The 23,051-nt window shown below is 42.4% G+C and overlaps 1 protein-coding gene and 1 long non-coding RNA gene across 3 annotated transcripts; one reads left to right on the top strand and one right to left on the bottom strand.

Annotated features, from left to right (window-relative positions):
* ATP5PO (ATP synthase peripheral stalk subunit OSCP) lies at window positions 1-8,489 on the bottom strand. Its single transcript, XM_004757527.2, has 7 exons — window positions 8,377-8,489; window positions 7,162-7,212; window positions 6,053-6,163; window positions 3,633-3,762; window positions 2,758-2,870; window positions 472-558; window positions 1-182 (listed from the first exon to the last, which is right to left on the bottom strand). The coding sequence occupies exons 1-7, from the start codon at window positions 8,410-8,412 to the stop codon at window positions 69-71; spliced, it is 642 nt and encodes a 213-aa protein (XP_004757584.1). The 5' UTR covers window positions 8,413-8,489; the 3' UTR covers window positions 1-68.
* A 104-nt stretch (window positions 8,490-8,593) lies between these two features.
* Window positions 8,594-22,287, top strand: LOC101677775. 2 transcript variants are annotated; one of them, XR_199798.3, is made up of 4 exons: window positions 8,594-9,143; window positions 20,462-20,503; window positions 20,972-21,032; window positions 21,764-22,287. It is a non-coding gene; the product is annotated as an uncharacterized LOC101677775 (long non-coding RNA). The 2 variants fall into 2 exon arrangements; XR_006607947.1 differs by having other exon boundaries at window positions 8,596-8,948.
* The last annotated feature ends 764 nt before the right edge of the window (window positions 22,288-23,051 follow it).

Below are 23,051 nucleotides of genomic sequence, written 5' to 3'. Positions count from 1 at the left end.
TTTTATTCAGGAAGCATTTTACTGTTGCTCCAAGTTTAGGAATTTTCACCGACAGAAAATCAGCACTTTCAGAAAACCTCCCGCATGGCCCTGCTCAGCTTCTGAATCTTGGTTTTTGCAGACATATCAGCGTATTTCTCTCCAATACGGACAATCATTCCACCCATGATTGATGGATCAGTCTAGAACACAGGTTGGAAACATGAAAAAGCACTGACATTTCATTGATCAAACAGAAAGATGAAAAGTGCTTTTGAAAGGTCTACATGCTGCATAAATCAGGGTGTTACAATTACATCTAGAGAAAAGCAGAAGTCAAATTGTGCCTGGAATCTGCAATCATTTAAGTGGAAAATATAAAATTTCTAGTACAAGCAACTGAGTATATCATCAGATTTATTTTTCTCTTTCCATAGCCATTAAACTGTCAGACAACCTGAGGAGACATACCAGACATAATCAGAAACCTACCTTAACTTCCAATTTTAAGACTTGGCCTTTACTCAGGAAGCTCTTGAGGACCGTTTTTAATTCAGTAAGAGTGGCTTCATCTAAAGGCTAGAAAGGGACAAAACCACTCTTTAAATTTAAATAAAGCACAACAGAAACTTTCCACAGTAAAAGGCCGAAAATCTCACTGGCACATACCCACAAGACCGGCCTGGTGAATCCCCGTGTGGAGCGGCCGGGGAGCCATCGGGGAGTGGCCAGAGCCCTGTGAGCACAGCTCCCTCCCCGTCTCTGCTGCCCGGAACTAGCAACTAGCAGTGCTAGGAACTAGCAGTGCTGCTCAGACCCAGGCACAGGGGAAAACCCAGACGTGAACGATGCCTGAAGACACAGCCTCTTCTCTGTGCAGCTATTTCCCCAGATGGAAAGCTGCAGTTTAACCTGGTCCTAGAACCCCAAAGCCCCAGTTAGCAGGAGCTCTAGAGGCACACCCCTACCTTCTTGGAGCCTTGGGGAGGGCCAGGGAAGGTGGGGGGCAGCTCTGGCCTCTCCTCTGACAAGCGAACACCAGCAGTTCAGCCCCTCCTGAACCCACTCTAGCTCCTGGTGAGATGTGGGCGAGTCAGGCTGAAGGAGAGGCCTCTCACCTGTCACAAATCTGAGCTCCCCACCCTGACATCTGGGAGTCCAAAAACTAGCAGAAAAGTCTTCTCTCTTTGCACAGATCTAACAATGTCTCTTGTGAGGGGTGGTGCTGTAACAATCTATCAGTGTTTTGTTTTTTAAGATTTATTTATTTAAGAGAGGGAAGGAGAGAGCGTGCATGCGTGGGGGGGGGGTGGGGAGAGGAAGAGAGACAAGCAGACTCCCCACTGAGCTAGAACCTGAAGCAGGGGCTTGGACAAGCCTGAGATCATGACCTGAGCTGAAATCAGGAGTCGGACGCTTAACTGACTGAGGCCCACAGGTGCCCCAAGTCGATCGGTGTTTCATCAAAACATTATTCACTGAGCTTCCAAGGTGGGAGAACTTCGAAGTATGTGCACACCTTCCACTGAGACGCATACTAGGTGCCGGGCATTTTACACCCACCGTCTCCTGGAATCTAGAGGATTCAGGGCAGCGAGAAGCTCTTGATTATTAATCAAGAAGTGATTTTTTCCTTTTGTTTTCAAACACTGGAAACCTATTTACTCAATAAGTTTTAGCTTCAAAAGCTTCAAAAGCATTATCAACAGTTGGTTCTAAGAAACTTTACAACAATATGCACCTTTAAAGAAATCACGTCCTTATATCTCTGAGTGACCTGCACCAGGGCTTAGCCACGGGGACGGTGTGACCACCTGCCGGGTGAAGCCTCGCCCGGGCTCCCGCTGGGGAGAGCTGCTGCAGTCCCAGTGCGCCGGGGTGAAGGCCGGAGCTGTGCTGATTCTCGGCCAGTTATGTGCTTCCGTGGCACCAACTATGGAGCTACAAGTGTGCAAATGTTACTACGTGCTAAAATGTCTCTTTTTTGCGCTCTTTTGGAGAGTCAGAGTATCTTGTAAACACCAGAAATACCAGACAAGGTCAGGTGTTGTGTATTCCAAGCCAATCTACCATCCTCTGCTGATAATTAAGCCCCACAGGTTGCTTTCCTGTAGCAAGTGAACTGCAGTAGGAAGGAAACAGGTATTTAAGACATCAACAAAATTAATTCTGGGGACACAGTGTAGCTTATGGAACATGTACTTCTGCAAGAGAGGCCCATGTTCAAATCCTGATTGCATGCGTAGTCACCTTGGGCAAGCCGCTTAATTTCCTGTGTTTCCTCATCTATAAAATAAGGATAATTCTACCTCACATGGAACTCTGCTATTAAAATAATAAGTTATAAAGTACCAAGCATACAGCAGATTTCAAAAAAATGTTGTCATTATGGCCCATTTCAGCAACACAACGAGATCAAAGGGCCTATGTGCTCAACGCTCCCATTCACCACCACAGAAAATTAGACACCCCAGTTTCAAGAGTCTACTTAATAAGATATTTACAAAATATCTCCAACTAGTAAAGGAAAATAACCACTACTTCCCAATACATTTTTAACCAGTCTGGTCCTTCTGAGTGGTCACTGGTTAGGGAGGCACGAAGAAGATATACACTGGCCCTTCCAGAGCAGAACTGTACAAGAACTGAAGTCAACCTCCTAAGTGACAAGTCACCTTTACCAATTTCTGGATTTCAGCCCGTTTTTTCCTGTTCATTATGCAAAATGTGACTCATGACATGTCAAAGCAAATCTAGCGGCACCAGGCTGCCACTTACAGATGCGGTGGTCACTGTGCATGGTACTTCCCCACGGTGGACGCTCATCATGGTCGAAAAGGCAGAAATGACTCCAGGGGTGTTGTCCAAGCGACCGTTCTCCGCAAGCAAATCTGGGAAAGGGAAGGTTGTCTCTGTAAGATGAACCTCACTCGAAACAGATCATTCATGAGATATTATATTCACCTCAAAAACAAGCTTAGATTTGTAGTCTTAAAATACCATATTCGACGTCCTTCAAGAATGTGAATTAAGAGGATGCAACTCGTTATTTAAAAAGTATACTCAGTGTTGAAAAGAACCAGCACTGACTCACATCTAAATTAGTAGCGTGGGTATGGGGGGGGGGGGTCTCACAGATCTGCAACGGCTGCCTTCTTCACAGCTTGCCACGTGACTCTCTTACTTCTGGTTGGAGTCTAACCTCAAATTGACATAGATCCATATTCAAAGATGACGACATGAATGCACTTTCTTTGGAGCTCATACTCTGGTTGACCAAGGGACTTTAAAAAACAAGCCAAATGCACCAACGAATGCAAATGTCTTCAAGTCTTCAAGGACAGAGTCACAACCACTGGCTCCAAGCCATTTTCTTGGTATGGTTCCCGCTGGTCTTCTCCATAAGTTAAAAGTACTGACTGCAATTACTTTCTTACATCTTAATATGCTTTGGAGAGTGCTCCTCAAGCTTTAACGCACAATTAATTCACATGGGGAGCTAGTTAGGGCGCAGATTCTCATTCAGCAGGATGGCTAAGTCCTGAGATTTTCCACTTCCAAAAGGCAGGCAATGCTAACGGCTCCCGGTCCATGGACCCCATTTCTGGTAGCAAGATGTTCAGGGGCTTCAGTGGGAAAGATCTAATACTTACTGATCAGGTTGGATGTGAGAGGAGAGAATCTCTCTTTTGCGCTCATGTCATTTAGGCTTTTCACTTTCACGGAACGCTTGATGTAGGGATTCATAATGGAAGCAGCCATTTTGGGTTCCTTCAAGATTTGCTGAAAGTACCAAAAAATATTACAGCATTAATGATTCTAGCTGTCACAGCATACTTTATTATGAATCATGTATTTCGTTAATGAAGTGAGCACTCAAGCACATATGAAGAAAAGTTTACAGTCAAGTAATTTTCTTTGCCTTTGAGAATACCATACCTTGATTTTGCCCAGGATATAATGGTATTTCTTGAAAAAAATTTAAAAAAACACTTTATATAAAGTTTCTTAAATTTGTGTTTGCTTTTCAAGAGAGATAAAAGAAACTAAGCAGCCAAAAGAGTCAATGACTGCCTATGCTAATGTTATTTAATGCAGGTAGGACTCTAGATTTTCACATACTATGAGGAGGCCAGTGATGCCAATACCTCACGTGCAGACCTAGAAAGGAGGTCTGATGGCAAAGGAGGCCTCCTTGTCATGCACTTTCCGGGGGCCTCTCTGTCTCAGACTGATTCTGACTCCGTCCAGCCTTTTATAGAGCCCGTGAGACCTCTGGTGTTTCCAGAGCAGCCTCAGTCCGGCTGGGAGGGAAAGCGGACAAACAGTGGGAGTGCAGCTACCAGAGACTCACCTCCTCCACCGCCCCTGCGCCATGCATCTCCATTTTGTTAATTCATAAATGTCTGTTTTCAGTGACCCAGGGTAGCTTCTGGCACCTTGCTCCCTCAGTATCAGGCCAGAGTTCAATGAACTAATGGCCTGTTTCCATTTGGACACCTTCCAGTTAAATACCTCCAGTAGCCCCTTCTCCCAGGCTCCTGGCTGGAATTCTGGTTCTAACCTAGGCTGCTTGTCAGGCTAAAACAATTTGAGTGACTCCACAGAAACAATATTTCCCCCTAAAAACTGCTGAGTTACACAAATGAAAGAGCATTCTGGTGTTAGGGGAATGCAGTCCTTCATGTTTCTCATCTTTTTCTGCTGCATCACCCAGCGGGCAGCTCACGGCATCTGCGTAGCACCACCCCTTTCCTGCCAGTACTGAAACACTAATGTTTTACAGCGTCTTAAGGTAACTGCCTCCTTTCTATGTCTCTGCACCTTAACTGGTTTCCAGGTTTTAGTCAAATCCCATTCTAATGACCACAGCCCAGGTCAGGCTCATGAACGTGACCACCACCGTTCAGGTTTAAGATGGGCGTAAACGGCAAGCAGCGGGCAGTCATTCCCGCCTCCAACAATTCCCATGTGTGATCCTGCCTGCTCTTGCTACCCTCCTCCCAAGCGTCTCCAACAGTAAGGCTGCTGGCTCTGGGTGGACCGTAATCACACCAACTAAGGCCGCAAGCACTACCTGTGGACATAACTGGACAAAAAAGGAACAGAGAGCTAAATCGTTGTCTGCCAAGGACAAAAGTTCCGATAAAAAGCTTAAAATGAAAAATGTACAAAATATGTTAAGTATTATCCTACATGACTAGCCTGTGAGGGTTTTTTCTCCCAAACAGTAAGATAAAAAAAAAAAAAATCTTTAAAAATAAGCAGATTAAGAATATAAGAACTTCTTAAAACATAAAACCAAAAAAGAGCAAAAATTTTTCTGGAGAGAGTATATATTAGACTCTTCTTCTTTCATCTAGAACTTACTGTCGGGGGTGGCAACTACAAAGCGAAAAGAGAAGGGGAAGCAACAAAATGGGCAGAACTTGTTACCTAGAAAACGGAGTTCAAATCACAGCAGAGATTCTCCTCTTTAATTTAAAGAGTAGACTTCTGTTAATTCAACTAATTACTCCTTTTATTTAAAAAAAAAAAAAAAAACGTAAAAATAAACTTTCCCCTGTAAGCTTCATGATCTTTGTCAGTTCTCTATTATCATTACGGAGCCCATACACCTTTCCTAATTTTGCTGCTCGGCAAGCTCTGGTCATTTTCCTCTCACATTTTGGGAATAAAATGAAAATTGAAACTGAGGAAAGGCTTCATAAAGAAAATAAATTCCTGGTAAAGAAGGTTATAATACACTTTCTAAAGACTATTTTGGAAATACCTGAAATACAAAGACAGATTTTCAAAGGGGACTTCTATTTCTTCTCTTAGCCCCAAATCTTGGTTCCTAATAACAATATCCTTGATATGCTCTACCTGTATCTATTATACAATAGGTTCAGAATAGTAAGACCCACTACTCTCACTACCAACATGGTTACAGAAAACCCGTTCCCCCTCCCCTTTTTGGGGTACTCCATTGTCTTTTAGGATATACCTCATTAGGGATACATGGTCAGATAATTAAAGCAAAAAACACACGATGGAAACTTAGTAAGTAATGAACAGAAACGCTACTTACTGCTACTCTCAATAATTCTTTCTCTACTTGTTCCAGTTTATTCTGTTTTGATGCAGCCGAATAAAGAGCAGTGGCATAGCGACCTTCAATACCATATACCTGAACAGGTGGCTTTAAAAGGATGGGGTAGGGGAGGAAGAGTAAAAGAAAACCAGTTAAGACAGCATCATATTACCAAGAGGAGCATTAAATATGTATATTAAAAAATGACATCACTTAAAGCACAAAACAGTTTAAACAGGTCATCAAGGAGCTATTCTGAAGGGCAATTCTCAAACAAATCAGGGCTGTCTCCTTGGCCGGGTCACTCAATCTTTGAGCTTCTGTATTTTTCATCTTAAAACAAGGTGCTGAGGAAACACGGTGTCCTTTTCAGCTCTAACTATAGAAATCAGTTACGTTAATTCTGAGATGAGCTTATGCTTCCTTGGAACTCAGTAACTGGTCACTTCCAAGTACTGGAGATTTTAAACACTGATAGAAGCCCGTTTTGCACATTAGAGCCAAGAAAACAGGTATTTATCAAGCATACACCAGGGTATTTTTATATATTTCATAATAACATTATAAATTCCCCCTACAGTGCCTCCTCACCCATGCTCAGTTTCACAGAGCTCTTTAGCAACTTACTGAGTGCCTCAAGCTTGAACGATTTCTCACAAGACACTGTAGCCTTTTCCCCACACACCATCATCAATATATGACTACATATGCCTGGCAGTGCGATATGGTTGTAGTGGGAAAGCTCAGGCCTTGAATGAGAAAGATCTAGTTCCAGTCCAGCTCTAAGACCAAGCTGAGTAACCTTAGGCAGGTTTTCCCAGAGTCCATTCCCTTTTTTGTAAACGGGAAGACTGGTTACTTTCCATCACTGTAATGGGGTTTTAAGAAATTTCTCACAAAGGTAATGCACAGGCCTGTCACACACCAGGCATTCAACTTATTCCATTCTCTACCCCCATGCACACGTCACGTTTTGGAAACCATTAATTCATGCAGAAAGGTTTAGGTAGTACTTATACAAAAATCTATGCCCTAATTGTACTGCTGTTTGACTTACACACTTTCATCTATTTTACAGTTAATTACAAATACAAAAGTTGACATACCCGCACGAGCTTGGAAAACGGCCTGACCACGGTTGTACTAAAGCATCGCACCTTCAAAACAATAAAAACATTTTAAATTATTAGTTTCTGAGCATCATCACGTAGGTTACATGAGCTGCTCTTTATTACCCAGAAGTCAATTTCCCCACTGAAGAATCACCCCGAGTTGCCTGGGAAATCTGCTTTCCCACCAAGTCCTTCATTTGCTAGGAACAAGGAAAGGCTAGGGCATCCAGGTAAGAGAGAGAACACAAATCTGGCTGAAATGCAGGTTTCAAAAAAACACAAGATTTTTGGTGTTTATGTTACCACCCATGAGCAAGGATTTTAATAAAAAATGGGACGACTGCAATCACGATGTGCACGAGATGTCACTTTCTTAGACTCCAAATGCTATAGGAAAATAAAGATTAACTGCAGCACTCTGATGTAAGCACAGGCCCTAGCTCTGAGAAATGTATTTTGTCTACCAAGGAACACAGCTGGGACCCACTGTTTAAAAAATCTGCAAAAGCCCGGGTCACCTGTAAATAATTTCAGTTCTGTTGTGTATTATACTAACTGGCGGTGGGGATGAAAAGACTTATCGCTTACAGGCAAGTTACCTAAGCTGCAAGGTGTCACGATATGCAAAGCATGGTGCTGATACCTAGTTTATATATAAAGAGAACGAATTTTCTTTCCAACTTCATCTTCTGCGTGACTGTGGGTTCGAATCTCAGCTCTACCTACCCCTTCCTGGCTGAGCTGCCAAGGACGAGTCATTTAAACCTTTCCGTCTCATTTTCTTTATAAAAAAGTGAAATGGGCTTTGCAAATAATCCTTAGCATTATTGGTGACCCCTGACCGGTTTAACCACCACCACCACCACCACCACCACCACCACAGAAGTTAAGTGACTTAGGGGTGGGCCGTGTCCTTTCTTTGCGGCCCCCCCTCCATTGCTCCTCAAGCTGCCTGCTTCCCGAGGCTGTACTCGGGGGTCGCCAAGGTCAGGCACGCGTCACTCTGCACCACCTGCCCCGCGAGCTTCCACAGAAGGGAGGAAGGGCTGCCTGAGCTCCTGTGTGTTGCCCCCACTTGCAGGGCCCCACAACGCTGAATGGCGGCTACGCTTCCCCAGCTGTGGCCTCACCCCGTGGCCCTTAACGACCTGGTACGTTTCACCCTAGGAGGGATCGTCTCGCTAGTTTTCAGGACGTCCGTTCTCTCACCTGCCGGGACAAGCCAGACACTGCTGGGACAGCCATCTTGTCCAGGAGGCTGTAGGTCAAACCCGAGTTAGAGGGAGAGACGCAAGGGCGCACGCGTGCGTCAGCGTAGCCGCTCGGCCTGCTGGGAAATGTAGGCGTAGGTCTTCAGGCCGCATGCGCAGAGGTCGCAGTCAGGCTGGGATTTGTGGTCTTTAGAAGTGGGTTGGACCCATTGAGCTAGGGGGCTCCGACAGCCCCGTAAGATAAAATGCTTGCGTTACTAAATGGTCCTTAGTGTAGGATGGATCTATTGTCCCTAGTTTTTAAACTGCCATTTAGATACATAGGTGGCATGTGATCAATTTCACATTCATAGCTAGCTTTATTAGCATCTTTTTACCCCTTCTTTCTACCGCTCCAAAGGGTGTATCAAGGACAGTTCCTCCCGCTGCAGAAAAAGAAACGAACCTTCCCGCGGCCGGTGCGGATTCTTCTTGTCCAGTGCCTGGGCCCTGACTGCTCCTCTACCTCCACACCCTTATCTCCACATCTCACCACTGACTCGTTGATTTGTGAGGGCGTGTGAGCTTCTGGTGACTAAATTCTTCATTCTGGGTAGGGCGGAGTGGTTATCCGAGATTATCTTGGGGTTTGAGCAAATGCGACCTTGAAACTGGAACAGTAGCCTTGGCCAGTTTCTGTGCATTCGTAAAAATAGCCGATTTTCAACGTATTTCACCTTAAATGGAGCTTCCTTTTATTTTTCCCTTCTGTATAGAAGAGAACTGGTGAGTAGAGCACGGACCGGAGTTCCCTGTTGAAATAAAGGGGTCCTGTGGGCAATTAAAAAGTTTTTTCCTGTTCAGATATATTATAGGAACACAGATTAATTCATTAACTTACCCTTTTAGAGTGCAGTTTTCTCATCACTACGAAACACTTGTAAAAATGCAGGAAAGTACAAGGAGCGTAGTTGCTGTCTCTTCGATCACTCAGGGGCAGCTGTTGTCACTATTTGGGTGTGTTATCTCCCAGCATTTTTCCAGTATTATACGGAGTATTGCAATTGCAATAGTGACGGCCTTATAGATTATTGGGAAAATAAAGAAGTTAGATGTATGTAAAGTATTTAGAACAAAATGCCTGACAGAGTAGCACTCAATGTTAGTTTTTTTTCCCTGAATTTTTAAAATATATATATATATATATATATATATGCATTTATTACATATATGGCTTGCAATTCCTATATAGTTTAGTTTCTTGCCTTTTTCCTTAATACAAGAAAAAAAAGGATACTAAATTATATATGGTTTGTGAATACATGCTTACAATATAAGAATATTTCTAAGTTACATCATTTCCATAAGCATATTATGCACAGAATAACCCATCAAGTGGATATTCTGTATCTTAGTTATTCAATGATTTTTGAACATAATTCAGATTATTTTCAGGTGTTTTTTTTTTTTTTTCCATTTTAAATAATACTACATCTCCTGAGCATCTTAAATGCAAACTTTTTTTTTTTTCATACTTAGAATAACATCCAAATAAATTTCCAGAAGCAGCACAACTTGGTGAGAGGGTAGGAACCCTTTATAAGTTCTTCACCAGGCTGCTTTTACCATACTTTCTGCTTTTCAAAAATCTTAACCTATTTACACTTTTACTAGCAGAGCATGAAAAACCACGTTTCACTTCACTATGCAAACTCTTTTCAGATGCTATTAGCTTAATGGAAAGTATATTCATTATGCAATGAATGTAAATTTTATTGAGTACCTATTATATGCAGGCAGCTCTTCTATGCCTTGAAGATACAGCGGGGTACAGAACAAAGTGCTTGCCTTCAGAGACCTTATATTCTATGTGAAATCAAACCCCCAAACCCATGTTTCCTAATATGGGGTGTTATTAGATGTGATGCAAATCAAAAGTTCTGGGGCCAGACATACCTGGAAAATTCTAGACTCTCTATTGTATTGATCATTATAAGTGAACTGTAAGGTTGCATAACACCAGGGAGATGCCCTCCACTTTCTTAATATTTACTCCCAATGCTCTCCAGCCCCTTGGATGTGACCATCAATCAGAGTAGTTTGTGATTATCTGAATTTTAGAGTTATTTAATGATTAATTTATTTACCGGTTTATTTAATGTGATTACTTGAGTTTTAGGGCTCATTTAGACCACATAGATGGTTTCATTTTCATGTTGAGTGTCAGGACAACTCTAAGATTAGGTAGTCTGGTACTCCCCCACTTTGTAGGTGTGGAAATTTCTCAGATCCTTTTCAGGCAGCTCATGGAGGAAATGACAGTCCTGGGTCTCAGGATGTACTTCTGAGCATAGGAGTCTGATGCCGGTGTATACTGCTTACATCTTGGTGATTTGGAGTATGGGAGAGACACAGCAGAAGCCCTGAAGCCTGATGTCTTTGCATTTCAACTTCCCTTCCACCTGCTCTTGGATTGGTGGGTGTTTGCTGAACTCTCACCACAGGCAAAACACTGCAGTGACAGGCCAGGGTCCCAGATGCCAACCCTCGTGGACAAACAGCCAGCAGTTTCCCTGCTGTGTGACTGCCATAATTTCTGCTCTGCAAGAATAGGGAATTTGGAAAGGAAAAAAAAAATGTTATTCTGTAGAAGAAGGGAAAAGACTTAGCATGCTGCTTTTATAGTACCTTCTCTCTGGATAACCTTGAATTGTTTAAAAGTTGTGAAAACAAAACCTAAATGTCAAATCTCAACTTTTAAATTTTACGCTGAGTTTCAATTCAAAACAAATATTTTTCCCAGACGTATTTCCTCTGCAAAGGCACCATATGCTGGCATGGAAAACAGAGGCCTGGGGTCATGAGACCCTTAACTGCATGTTTCAACAAATGAAGTGACTTTCCCCTTGACCCAGAAACTCAGAAATCTGAATGAAGGTTAATGTTCAAAATGTTTACTACACTCACTGTTTAAAAAATATTTCAAGCTTTTATTCGAATTTTAGTTAGTTAAAATCTAGTGTAATATTAGTTTTAGGACTAGAATCCAGTGGTTCATCAGTTACGTACAACACCCAGTGCTGATTACATCATGTGCCCTCCTTAATGGCCATCCCCCAGCTACCCCATCCCCCCACCCAGCAACCCCCAGTTTGTTTCCTGGAGTTAAGAGTCTCCTATGGTTTGCCTCCCTCCCTCTCTCTTTTTTTATTTTCTCCTATGTTCCTCTATTTTGTTTCACTTTAAAACAGGAAAGGAAAAAAAAAAAAAAAAGGAAACATGTCTTAGCATTAAAGAAAGGTTTTAAAAGTAGAACATTGTGCAACCATTACAATGAGATTTTCAAAAAATATTTCACGACATGGAAAATATTTAAGGACACCGAGGAAGAAAATTACAAACTATATTTTGTATTTTTCTTTAATGAGAATGTGTCATTACCATAATCAGAAAAAATAAAAAAGAGCTGCATGATCTTGTCACTTTCTTATGTGCCCCATAAAGGAGAGGGACACTGTCCTAACTTATAGTAACACTCAACTTCTGACATGAAGGGGAATGGCTTGAAGCAGATACATTCTGTAAAGGACCAGCCTCCAAGGTGAACCAGAGCACTTTCAAGGTTTCTTTCCTTGCTTTAGCATTGACTCCTCCAGCCTCGGGCCATTTTCTTTAGCTTTGCCAAATGCCTACTGAGGCTGGTATCTTTAGAGCAAAGCATGGTAATATGATTTTCCCCTACACATTTTGTGACACTGAAAGGACTTGGGAAATATTTGCATTATTTGTGTATTTCTTTATATTGGACTGAATTCTGCATCAATTCTCTCTCTTTTTGGGGGCGGGGGGGTTCTGTTCTCCAGTGAATTTATTTTGAAAACTGTGCATGTCGCTTTTTTGAATCTTTGGAGAAAACTGTGTTGGGGGTTTGCAGCATTGAACGCAGGATCTGGGGGCGACAGAGGGAGGACCGGCTCTGGGTCAACTCTCCCCCCAAGCTGGGCACCTGCCTCCTCCTTCCCCTTCTCTTCCAGGCCTGTGGGTCACACCACCTTGAAGCGGTCAAGGTCATGGCTCTGGCTTAGTTTCCTTTGGGTTTCTGAAGAACCATCCTGACACTGGGGGGAGCCATCTCCTCACGTTGCAGACGTAGCCTCTGGCTTCAGAAACAGTTTCTTTCTAGAGCTTTCCTTGCTCAGACCTCAGTGTTGGTGCTCACCCAGCGAGCAAGAATCAGGTCTGACCCGCAAAATGGTCCCCGGGAGATGCTCTCCCGCCGGCCGCGTGTGTTTTGGGCTCAGACAAGTACCGTTCTCCTTCCCACTGCCCGGCCTCAGTGGGGAAGCCAGTCTCAGAAGCCACAGCAGCTCCTCCCTGGGCCTCCTCAGCCCTCAGGCTTCCTGCAGCAACCATCAGCTCTCACGACCTACTGGTCAACAAGAAAGCATTGAACACCATTTACCTAAAAAAAGAAAAAAAAAAGAGTATATGTATTTTTGGTGCAAATAAAAACGTGTGAACAGTAGAGGCTCTGTTGGAGTTTGGCGGGAAACAGGAAATTATATGGTAAAAAAAAAGGGGGGGAAATTACCCATTTTTTTTCCCCCTCTTTGCACAATTATTTGGCTGTAGTAAAAGCGAAAGTAAAAGTTTAGGGCAAGGAATGCATGCCCACTGGAGGGGACGTGCTGGCGGAACAGGGACCGGGGTGTGTGGTGCGGGGGGATTCTGAACAGCCCAGGGGAGAGCTGTGATCTTTCTGGATCCCAAAGTGGGATGTACTGCGCAAGGGAGTGTCCATCAAACTCGGGGCCAGAGCGGTCATTTGTTGTTTTTCTCAGCGAGAAAGCACCCAGAGAGGAATGCTTGCTTTGAGGTTCCTCGTAAGTTAGGCTGGGCCTCTCGGGTCATGTAGTTCAGAGCAAGGGAGATGCAGAAGAACCCCAGTAGGCCAGTGGCCTCAGCCAGTCCCACGGGGCTGGGAACTGCGCAGGGGAGGTGTTTGAGTATAAAGGAAGCTTTTTCTACCCCTGGGTTTAAATGCAGCCACAGTTTCGGCAGCGAATGAATTAGTGCGACCTTGCAGATGGCCCCTTGAGCCAGATGTGGTAAGGGATCCTGAAGATTTTCATTTTGCTAACTGAGTACCTCTCTAGGGGGAGACAGGAGTGGTGATATAGCTTGGTGGATTTTGATCCTGTGCATAGGATTGCTGGATGAAAGGTCTACCTATTTGAGTTTTTAAGCAATACAGGAGTTATGAGGGGGCTGGTCTTTGGAGACTAATACCAAATCTGCAGGAAAGCTGAGTAATTCAGACCCTCTCTATTGTGCTCTATTGTGCTTAAAATGGGATAGAGAACCATCCCTTCATCCATCCATCCATTCATTCATTCACTCAAGTATTAATCCATTTAACAACCATTCACTGTGCTCTAGATCATGACAGATGCTGCAGGAATGAGAGCAACCAAGACGGATCCTGCCTTCAGGGGTGTGTCGTCAATTCCCTTTGCATCAGTTCCTAACTTTTATTTTTATTATTTTAATTTTTAAAATTTTTTTAAGGTTTTATTTATTTATATGACCAAAGTCACAAGTAGGCAGAGAGGCAGGCAGAGAGAGAGAGAGAGAGGCAGGCTCCCTGCCGCACACAGAGTCTGATGTGGGGCTCGATCCCAGGACCCTGAGATCATGGCCCAAGCCAGAGGCAGAGACTTTAGCCCACTGAGCCACCCAGGCACCCCAGTTCCTAACTTTTAGAAATCACCTTTCCTTTGTTATAGTCCAGAAGAAACTGGTACAGGTGTTTGTTTAAAAATCAAAAGCACGAGGGGCGCCTGGGTGGCTCAGTGGATTAAGCCGCTGCCTTCGGCTCAGGTCATGATCTCAGTGTCCTGGGATCGAGCCCCGCATCGGGCCCTCTGCTCAGCAGGGAGCCTGCTTCCTCCTCTGTCTCTGCCTGCCTCTCTGCCTACTTGTGATCTCTCTCTCTGTCAAATAAAATAAATAAAATCTTAAAAAAAATCAAAAGCACGAAATTGCACCTAATTTTATAAACTCTGGGCTTTCTTTAATCTTTGAGTCTTTAAATTTATAGGAGTTTCTTCTATATCCGAGCCCCAAAGAGATAGCAAGCTCCTCCTGTCATATCTTGGCAACTAATTGAAGCAATGAAAGGGAAAGAAATGATAAAAATAAATCATTCCAGTTGGCAGAGTATCGCTGTGTGGCTCTCCAAGTGGTTGTTCATCAGAGATGAAGTTGGTGCCATCTTGGACGTGCTGAAACACATTGGTCCCCTTGTGACGATACAATAGTACCTGCTTTTTCCTCTTGTCATCTGTGACAATGCTGTGCACACTGAAATCAACAGAGTTTACATAATCCAGGTCTGCTGATGTTCTTGAGGCATGGAAATTTTCCTTATTTGTGTTTTAACTCCAAAAGTTTCCCGAGAACATTCTAGAAGTAGGCTTTTGGGGGCAGTAGCCATCAATCCTGGCTACTGATTGAAATCAACTGTGAAACTTAGAAAAATACAGATGTCCACTGAAGATGTGAATTAGAATCGACATGTACATTTCATTTTTAGTTAATTACTGAGTTTGAACATTCAGTGACTGGATGGGGTTGAAATAAATCATAGCATATCTATGATGGAATACTATGCTGCCATCTAAAATTATGCTGAAAAAGAATTTCCTGAGTTGAGGAAATATTCTTAATGCATTGTTAAGTTAAAGAAAGCAGGCTCAGAGAGTACTGGGTTATAATAGGATGATATTTTTGTTAAGCACTCCTGTGTTTATATGCATCACACAGAAGACCAGAAGGAACTACACGAATGTGTTGAGGATGGTAATTTCTGAGTGGTGATTTTTATTTGTCTTTCCTTTTGCTTTTTTGTGTTTTCTAAGTTTTTAGCATCGGTCATATGTTGCTTTTACCCTGAAAAAAATTCTCTCAATAAATGTTAATGGTTTCCTCTTCAGGAACAACATGATAAAGAGGAACAAAGAAACTTGATACACGTGGTTGCTTCATCTGTCCATGCATGCATCTATCTATCATCCATCATCCATCTCTCATCCATCCATCATCCATCCATCCATCCCTCCATCATCCATCCATCATCCTTCCATCCATTCATTCATTCATTATCCATCTATTCATTCATCCATTATCCATTCATCCACCTATTTATTTTTCATGATTTTTGCTGAGTCATAAATTTTTTTCATTAGTTTTCTTTTTTCTAAAAAAATTTTATTTATTTATTTGACAGAGAGAAAGAGCACAAGCAAGGAGAGCAGCAGGCAGAGGGAGAGAGAGAAGCAAGCTCTCTGTTGAGCAGGGAGCCCGATGTGGGGCTCGATCCCAGGACCCTGGACTCATGACCTGAGCTGAAGGCAGATGCTTAACCAACTGAGCCACCCAGGCACCCTGTCTTTTTTTCTCTATTATTAAGACAAAGATGCCTTAAGCATCTGCCGTGTGCTTGGCACTGTTAGTAGGCACTTGGGCTGCAGACCCAAATCTAGTGCTATGGCTCTCACTTACCCTCCAGCATGCCTTGATTGGAGAAGTGTCTGTTCATATCTTCTGCCCATTTTTTGATATGTTTGCCTGTTTCATGTGTGTTGAGTTTGAGGAGTTCATTATAGATCCCGGATATCAACCTTTTGTCTGTACTGTCATTTGCAAATATCTTCTCCCATTCCGTGGGTTGCCTCTTTGTTTTCTTGACTGTTTCCTTTGCTGTGCAGAAGCTTTTGATTTTGATGAAGTCCCAAAAGTTTATTTTCACTTTTGTTTCCTTTGCCTTTGGAGACATATCTTGAAAGAAGTTTCTGTGGCTGATATTGAAGAGATTACTGCCTATGTTCTCCTCTAGGAGTCTGATGGATTCCTGTCTCATGTTGAGGTCTTTTATCCATTTTGAGTTTATCTTTGTGTATGGTGTAAGAGAATGGTCGAGTTTCATTCTTCTACATATAGCTGTCCCAAGAGGCTGTGAGGAGCTCCTTCAAATGCAGAGTTATTCCCTCAAGCCTTCATGGGGAGCAGTTCTAGGTGGGGCCTGGCAATTTCCTATTTTAAACAAGTGCACCCCACATGGTTCTGACACAGACAATCCCATACCAGCCTTTGAGAACCTGTGAGGAGTGGGCACTTGGGCTTAAGCAGTTTAAAGTCTACAGCTGATGAGCAATGTCAAAATGCAAAAATCTCATTTGTTGGTTCCATCATGGTATTTGACTTAAGTTCCTCTAGGATCCATAACTTCACTGTCTCATTTTAGAGTGCAACAGTTTAAGTGGGTTGACAATTGAAATGTGCCCAATCAGGTTGCCAGCCTCCTTAAAGATATTAGATATGGCAAACACCTTCCTTCCTTAAGGACAGTTAGCAACAGCCCAAGAAGTAGTAATATTCCTAATAGTGGCCACCGTTTCTTAAGTGGTGAGTGCATGCCAGTCATATCTCCAAGCACCGTAGACTCATTTACTCAAAACCCTGTGGGTTACCTATAGATATGATCACCCCTGTTTGACAGAAGAGGAAACTGAGGTCTAGTGAGGTTAATGAACACATGCAAGCTTATACGGCCAGTCATCTTCCAAGAGTCCATGGGCTCAACTGTGATATTGTCCAGCCCCCAACTCTCCAGGTGGCCACTAAGCAGCCTCCTGATGTGACTCCACCTCCAGGGCTCCAGAATATTGATCCACCTAGGCAGCTTTGGATAGGTGGCCCCAGCTGAGTGTTTCCTGGTGTGAAATTATTATTTAACTTCAACCTTCTAAAACTGTGCCCTTCATGGTTGCAGCTAGTACAAAGTTAAAAAACACTTGATAAAATGCATAAAACACAGCCAGCAGCATATTTCCAAATCACGTTGTAAGCCAGGCAGCATTCACTTGAAACACATCCTTGGGGGCAAAGTAGTTACGAGAACTTCCATGGAGTCAGTACACAGGGGTATCCATTGAGCCAGGACAAGCTGGGAACTGGGGGAGACCTGGGCCCTGTGGAAAGAGCCTGGGGAGGGCATCAACAAATGCAGAGAAGTTTACTACAGTTTTTGTTCAGGAGCCAACCTGAGACTGAAAGAAGACCTGTCTTGTACCCTACCTCCAGACATTTTTTCACTCTTTTTGTTAATAGTACCATGTGTCATTATCATGATTTCCATTTTTTATTTTATTGAGATATAGTTCACATACCATATATTTGTATACCCTTTAAAAATGTACATTTCAGTGGTTGTTATCTGCAGGAGGTTGTGCTACTACTACCACTGTCTAATTCAAGAACATTTCGTCTGGCCAACAAGAAATGCCATGTCCATTAGCAGTTACTCTCCATTCTCTCCTCCCCCAAGCCACCAGCAAACTGTGGTGATTTTTAATGGCTAGATCTTCTCTCTTTGAATAGATTACAAGAGACCATGGAACTCCTCACTCTTGGCACACAACAGGTGCTTAGTAAATGTTTTTCCTCGGTGATAAAGCTCTCAAATGCTCTACTCTTTTTCTGACTGGTATGATAATTTTGAAATTCTATTAAAGGACCACAAGAAGGAAACATACAGCTGAGTTTTACTTTTTTCCCGTTCCCCTCAGCCCCCCGCACTTCGGAAGGTCTAAACTCAGAGGTCTCATGTCAACAGGATAAATATTTTATTGGTCTTATTTTTCATTCAGTTTGATTTAGGAAAAGACAAGGTCATCTTGGGTCTTACATTGTAACACGGATATCGGCAGGTCAGTGGTGTTTCATGTTTCTCCTGCTCCTAAAAATACAGTGAGGAAATTCACAGCCTGGACTGTGGGAAAAGGAGAAGAAATGCTGAAACTCTGAAATGCCTGGGTCTGAATTGGTTGTTTACAGAGTGAAAAGCAGGTCACACATAGGCTGAGACGCTACTTCCGTCATGCCTGGGAATCTACAAACTCAATTCTCTCTCATTGGCAGAACATGAAAGCTAAAGATTATCCCCTAATCCTGTGGCATTTTTTAATCCATGGAATGGGCTTTGCTGCTCAAAAATTTTCACTTAAAGTCACACACTCTCTGGAGATACAATTATTTTGTTTACCCCTGCGTTATCTATGGAAAAAGGTGTTGGAATGAATGTCTACAACAGTTACTGTGGATGAAAATGGTTTTGTCACTGTCCAGGAGTGACCATCCTCCCTCCATCCCAAATTTCCACTTCTTTTTAAATTCAAGCCGTGGCAGCTCCTGTGATAGCTTTTCCTTGAAAAATAAGAGCATAACATTAATGCATTGCCAAAAAGTAGAGAAAACCTGGATGTCCATCGATGGATGAACAGATAAAATGTGGCCTATCTATACAACGGAATATTATTCAGCCATAAGAAGGATGAATTTATACAGGCTACCATGTGGGTAGATATTGATAATAGAACAAAAGAAATGATCAAAACCAGACACAAAAGGCTACAGATTGTATGATTCCATTTATATGAAATGTCCGCATAAAAGCAAATTGACAGAGACAGAAAGTACAGTGGTGATCGCCAAGGGCTGGGGACGGGTGGGGAGTGACTGCTAACGGTCACAGGATTTCTTTTATCAGGTGATGAAAATGTTCTGGACTTAGACAGTGGTGAGGTTTGTATGACTTTGTGAATATGTGAAAAACTGCTAAATTGTCTATTTTAAAAGGGTGAATTTTATGGTATATAGGTTATTTCTCATTAGAACACGTGAAAAGAAAGTATTTGCTGCAAAACCACCCAAGGGCTTAAAAATAAGAGTAAGAAGGGAGTATCTGACCTTATTTTGTTGGTGCCTGAGATGACTTAGAAGCTCTGTCCGAGAGGCACCTGCTAGAGTAAGACCATTCCTCTCTTCACCACTGCAACTCTTGCTTGGATCATGGAACTAAAGAATTTTGACAGCTGGGCAGGGCTTAGAGATTCGAATCTGTTCTCCCATTTGTCTGGTGAGGGAACTAGTCATAGGCAGTAGAAACGACAGGTTCAGAGTTGCCATATTAGTGGCTGAACTAGACCTAAAACCTTGCTTCCTTTCCACTTGATGTATATTACAGCTGTTTTCCTCCTCTATTCAAATACGATTGTACATTCTACAGACCTTAATCTTCTTGAAACACAGATCTTAGGTTACCTCCCTGCTGAAAAATAAAAACCTTCAATGGCTCCCCACTGCCCTCGGTCTCCTGTTTGCCACTTGGTTCCCATGGCTCCTTGGATGGACAGTCTTTGCTGCTCCAAAACACAATGTGCTTTTCAATATCACACCTTTGTTCAATATCACGTTTTGTTACTAAACTTTGTATATTTTTATGTCTTCCCGCCTCAGTGAAATCCCAAATTTCTTGAAGACTCTGATCATGTTTTGTGCATCTTTGACCTCTGAGAACAGGGCACAATGCTGTTCCTTGAACTTGGTAGGGTTCAGGAAATATTTGTAGATCAGTTGATTCCAAATTCAAGACTACAGTGTGTCTTTGCCTGGATAAATCCAAAGCGTATCTTAGAGGAGGTCTGGCGACAGGTGAATCTTTCATGCCACATCTCTTTTGTTGGAGAATGAAGACTGCATTTAATTTTTGGAATTAATTTGGACAAAAAGATTCTAGAAAACTCTCATGAGGTGAGATTTAGTTTCAAAAAGGCAAAACACATGGACTTTAAAAAGAAAAAAAAGAAACCAACGTTATTTTTGAAATAACATTTTTTTTGGTGTTACAGAAGTAATTTGTGTTCCTTGTAGAACATTTAAGAAAATTCTGAGAAAGTTCCAGGAGTATAAAGAAGAAAATAAAAAGTGTCCATAATTGTAGCCCCTAGGAACTATCTATTGATAATCTTTATTTTGTATAGCCCTTTTTCTCTGTATGCCACAGATACCTCCTTTACAAAAACGAGATCCCATTCTGTATGCAGTTTTGTAACTTGCTTTTAAATTAAATGAGAAATAAAAAAATGTAATAGTTCTGCATAGTGGGAAGAATTTTGTTGCTGTCAACTCAAATGATTCATTCTGATGACATGGAGAAAAAACAACTCAGTATTTGTTTTGCTTCTTTGCTTTTCTTGGTGCAGGAAAGAGTAACACAGAGGAAGAGCAGTTCCGAGAACTAAGAAGTGAGTACCTTTCTAGCTACTTTCTCCCTAAGGGACGTGGAGCCATGTCCCCTCTCTGGGTCTCTGACTTCTCACCAGTTCTGTGAAGGAACTGTATCTTTGAAGGTCCTTTTCTAGCTCTTGACTTCTGTGAGCTTTATGATGCCCCCACCCCGTCTGGTCTTTGACCTGTGGTACTTCAGAGCCTTCTAAGTGCTTAGAAGACAGGGAATATGACTGTTTTCCCCCTGGTTTATGCCAGCACGGTTCCTGGCAAAGAACTGTCCCTCAATAAATATTTATTAATGAATGAATGAACGAGACTGCCATGAATACGATCCTTTGTCATGAACATCGTTAGAACACATGGTCTGCTTTTGGAAGCACCAAATAGGAATTCTATATTTAGGTTCTTGGAATTGGGATAATAACATAACTCAGTAATACCACGCGCTGATTGATTAATGGGAAGTATTTGCCCATCTTCAGGATTCCATTTGGCTCTCCCTGTGGCCCCAGTAAGGAAGATGTTACCAGTTCCATTCTGCAGGTAAATGAGGATGGCCAAGTTCTACTGCTGACCTCCTAATTCCGGGGCCCTGGTTCTTTCTGCCACACTGCGCTGTCTGTCTTTTCCCTCTGAACGGAAAGTTACTGTACATTCGGGTGAACTTAAGGCAGAAGTTCTCAAGATTTAGCGTCCCTAAGAACTGCTGAGGGCTTAGCAATCCACATTGAAATAATCACTTGGGGTGATGTTGGTGCAGGTGGTCTGAAGAGTACACTTTGAGGCGCACTAGCTTAAAATATTTCAGATTCGGTGTTTTGTCAAGCAGAGGAGGTGGCCATGAGAAGACCATTAGGATCTTCATCAAGCATCGGTTTGCCCAAGTTTTGATTTCCAAGGAGGCCGGGGAATAACGATATAATAGTTGATGTTCCTTATGGGTTTACTGTGCCAGGAGCTTTTCTAAGTGCTTTACATACATTATCTTCTATTAATTCTCTGAAGAGCCCTGTGGGGTATGCCCTGTTACTACCTCCATTGTACAAGGAAACTGAGGCTCAGGCAAGTACAGCTGGCTTATCTTTAATCAGGTGACTTTCACAATGGGATTAACTACTCAAGTCCTAGTATTGCCAGGTTAAGGAAACCTAACTCTTAATTATTTTTATGACAGCTGGGGGAAGCTGGTGAGTGTCATTGGCTGATAGGGAGAGTAATTCATATTTTGGCTTACACATTCATGTCTTTTCCCTTACGTGGATCGCTCTTGACAGTCGTGAAACTGGAAAACAAAACAGAACAATGAAACGGATGATAGTCATGCCGTGGCCCCTTCTTCCCCTGGGAGACCTAGAACCAGCACCTGCTATATACCGGACCTAACGCTACTTCTACCTCAAAACTGAACTGTTCCTTTGGGGCTATTTGAATGCTAACTACTGACCAGATATTTGACCATGTTAAGGAATTATTGTTTCTTTCTGTTTTTTGTTGTTGTTTGTTGTTTCTTCTCTCTCTCTCTCTCTCTTTTTTTTTTTTTTTTGGTATGATATTGATATTGTGATAATGTTAACAGTATTTCAATTTTGGAGCTTTGTCCTAAAATATGCACACATGAAATATGAAAAAGGTTTTGGATTTGCTTCACAATAGTTCAGTTTGGGGGGGCGATAGATGAAACCAGATTGGTTTTAGGATGATAATTGTTGAAGCTGGTTATGAACATAGAAGGGTTTATTATATGATTGCCTTCGGTTTTGCATGTTTAAACATTTTCCTAATAAAGAGTAAAAAGTAATTACTTGTCTTACGTCCCTTTCACTCGGCAAGTCGACTTAATAAGTTTAGCTGAAGCACTCGAGGTTAATAATGGATTAATATGTAGTTGCTGCAAGAGAACATTTACATTTTTAACAAGGATCGGTGATGTCTTAATCGAAGAAGCGAATGTTTTGGAAATTTCAAGCATTACCCCCGCCTGATGGGAGAAGTATTTTGTATCAGCTCAAACTTTCTCCTTCCCCAGCTTACCTGTGTGTAGAATTGGCCTTGATCCCTGACTTCGGAGACACTTTTGGTAATCATTATCTTTTCTTTTTTGTTGTTGTTAAGATTTTTTTTTTTAATTTATTTGACAGAGAGAGAGAGAAAGAGAGAGAGTGAACAGGCACACAAACAGGGGGAGCAGCAGAGGGAGAGGGAGAAGCAGGTTCCCCACAGAGCAGGGAGACCAATTCAGGGCTTGATCCCAGGATCCCGGGATCATGACCTGAGCTGAACGTAGACACTTAACAGACTGAGCCACCCAGGTGCCCTACCTTTTCTTTTCTAATAATGTTTTATTATGACTTGGCATTGTATGACATTCAAAACATTTCCCAGACCCTTGTTACTTTCCTGTCAGTGGACAGTGTGTATTGTTCAGCGCGTGAAAAAATAGGGGCCCCAAGAGGTTAATTAGATGTAGTTATTGGGCTGGTTAATGAATTCTTTCATCTCTCTATCTCTCCTACAAACAGGCAGCATGCGCTGAGCATCTACTATAGAGTTGACGTGGTGCCA

The sequence above is a fragment of the Mustela putorius genome, unplaced genomic scaffold (genome assembly GCF_011764305.1).
Source record: "Mustela putorius furo isolate JIRA1106 unplaced genomic scaffold, ASM1176430v1.1 tig00000765_pilon_pilon_pilon, whole genome shotgun sequence".
NCBI classification, from domain to species: Eukaryota; Metazoa; Chordata; class Mammalia; order Carnivora; family Mustelidae; genus Mustela; species Mustela putorius.
This window is presented reverse-complemented; position numbering and strand designations above follow the sequence as displayed.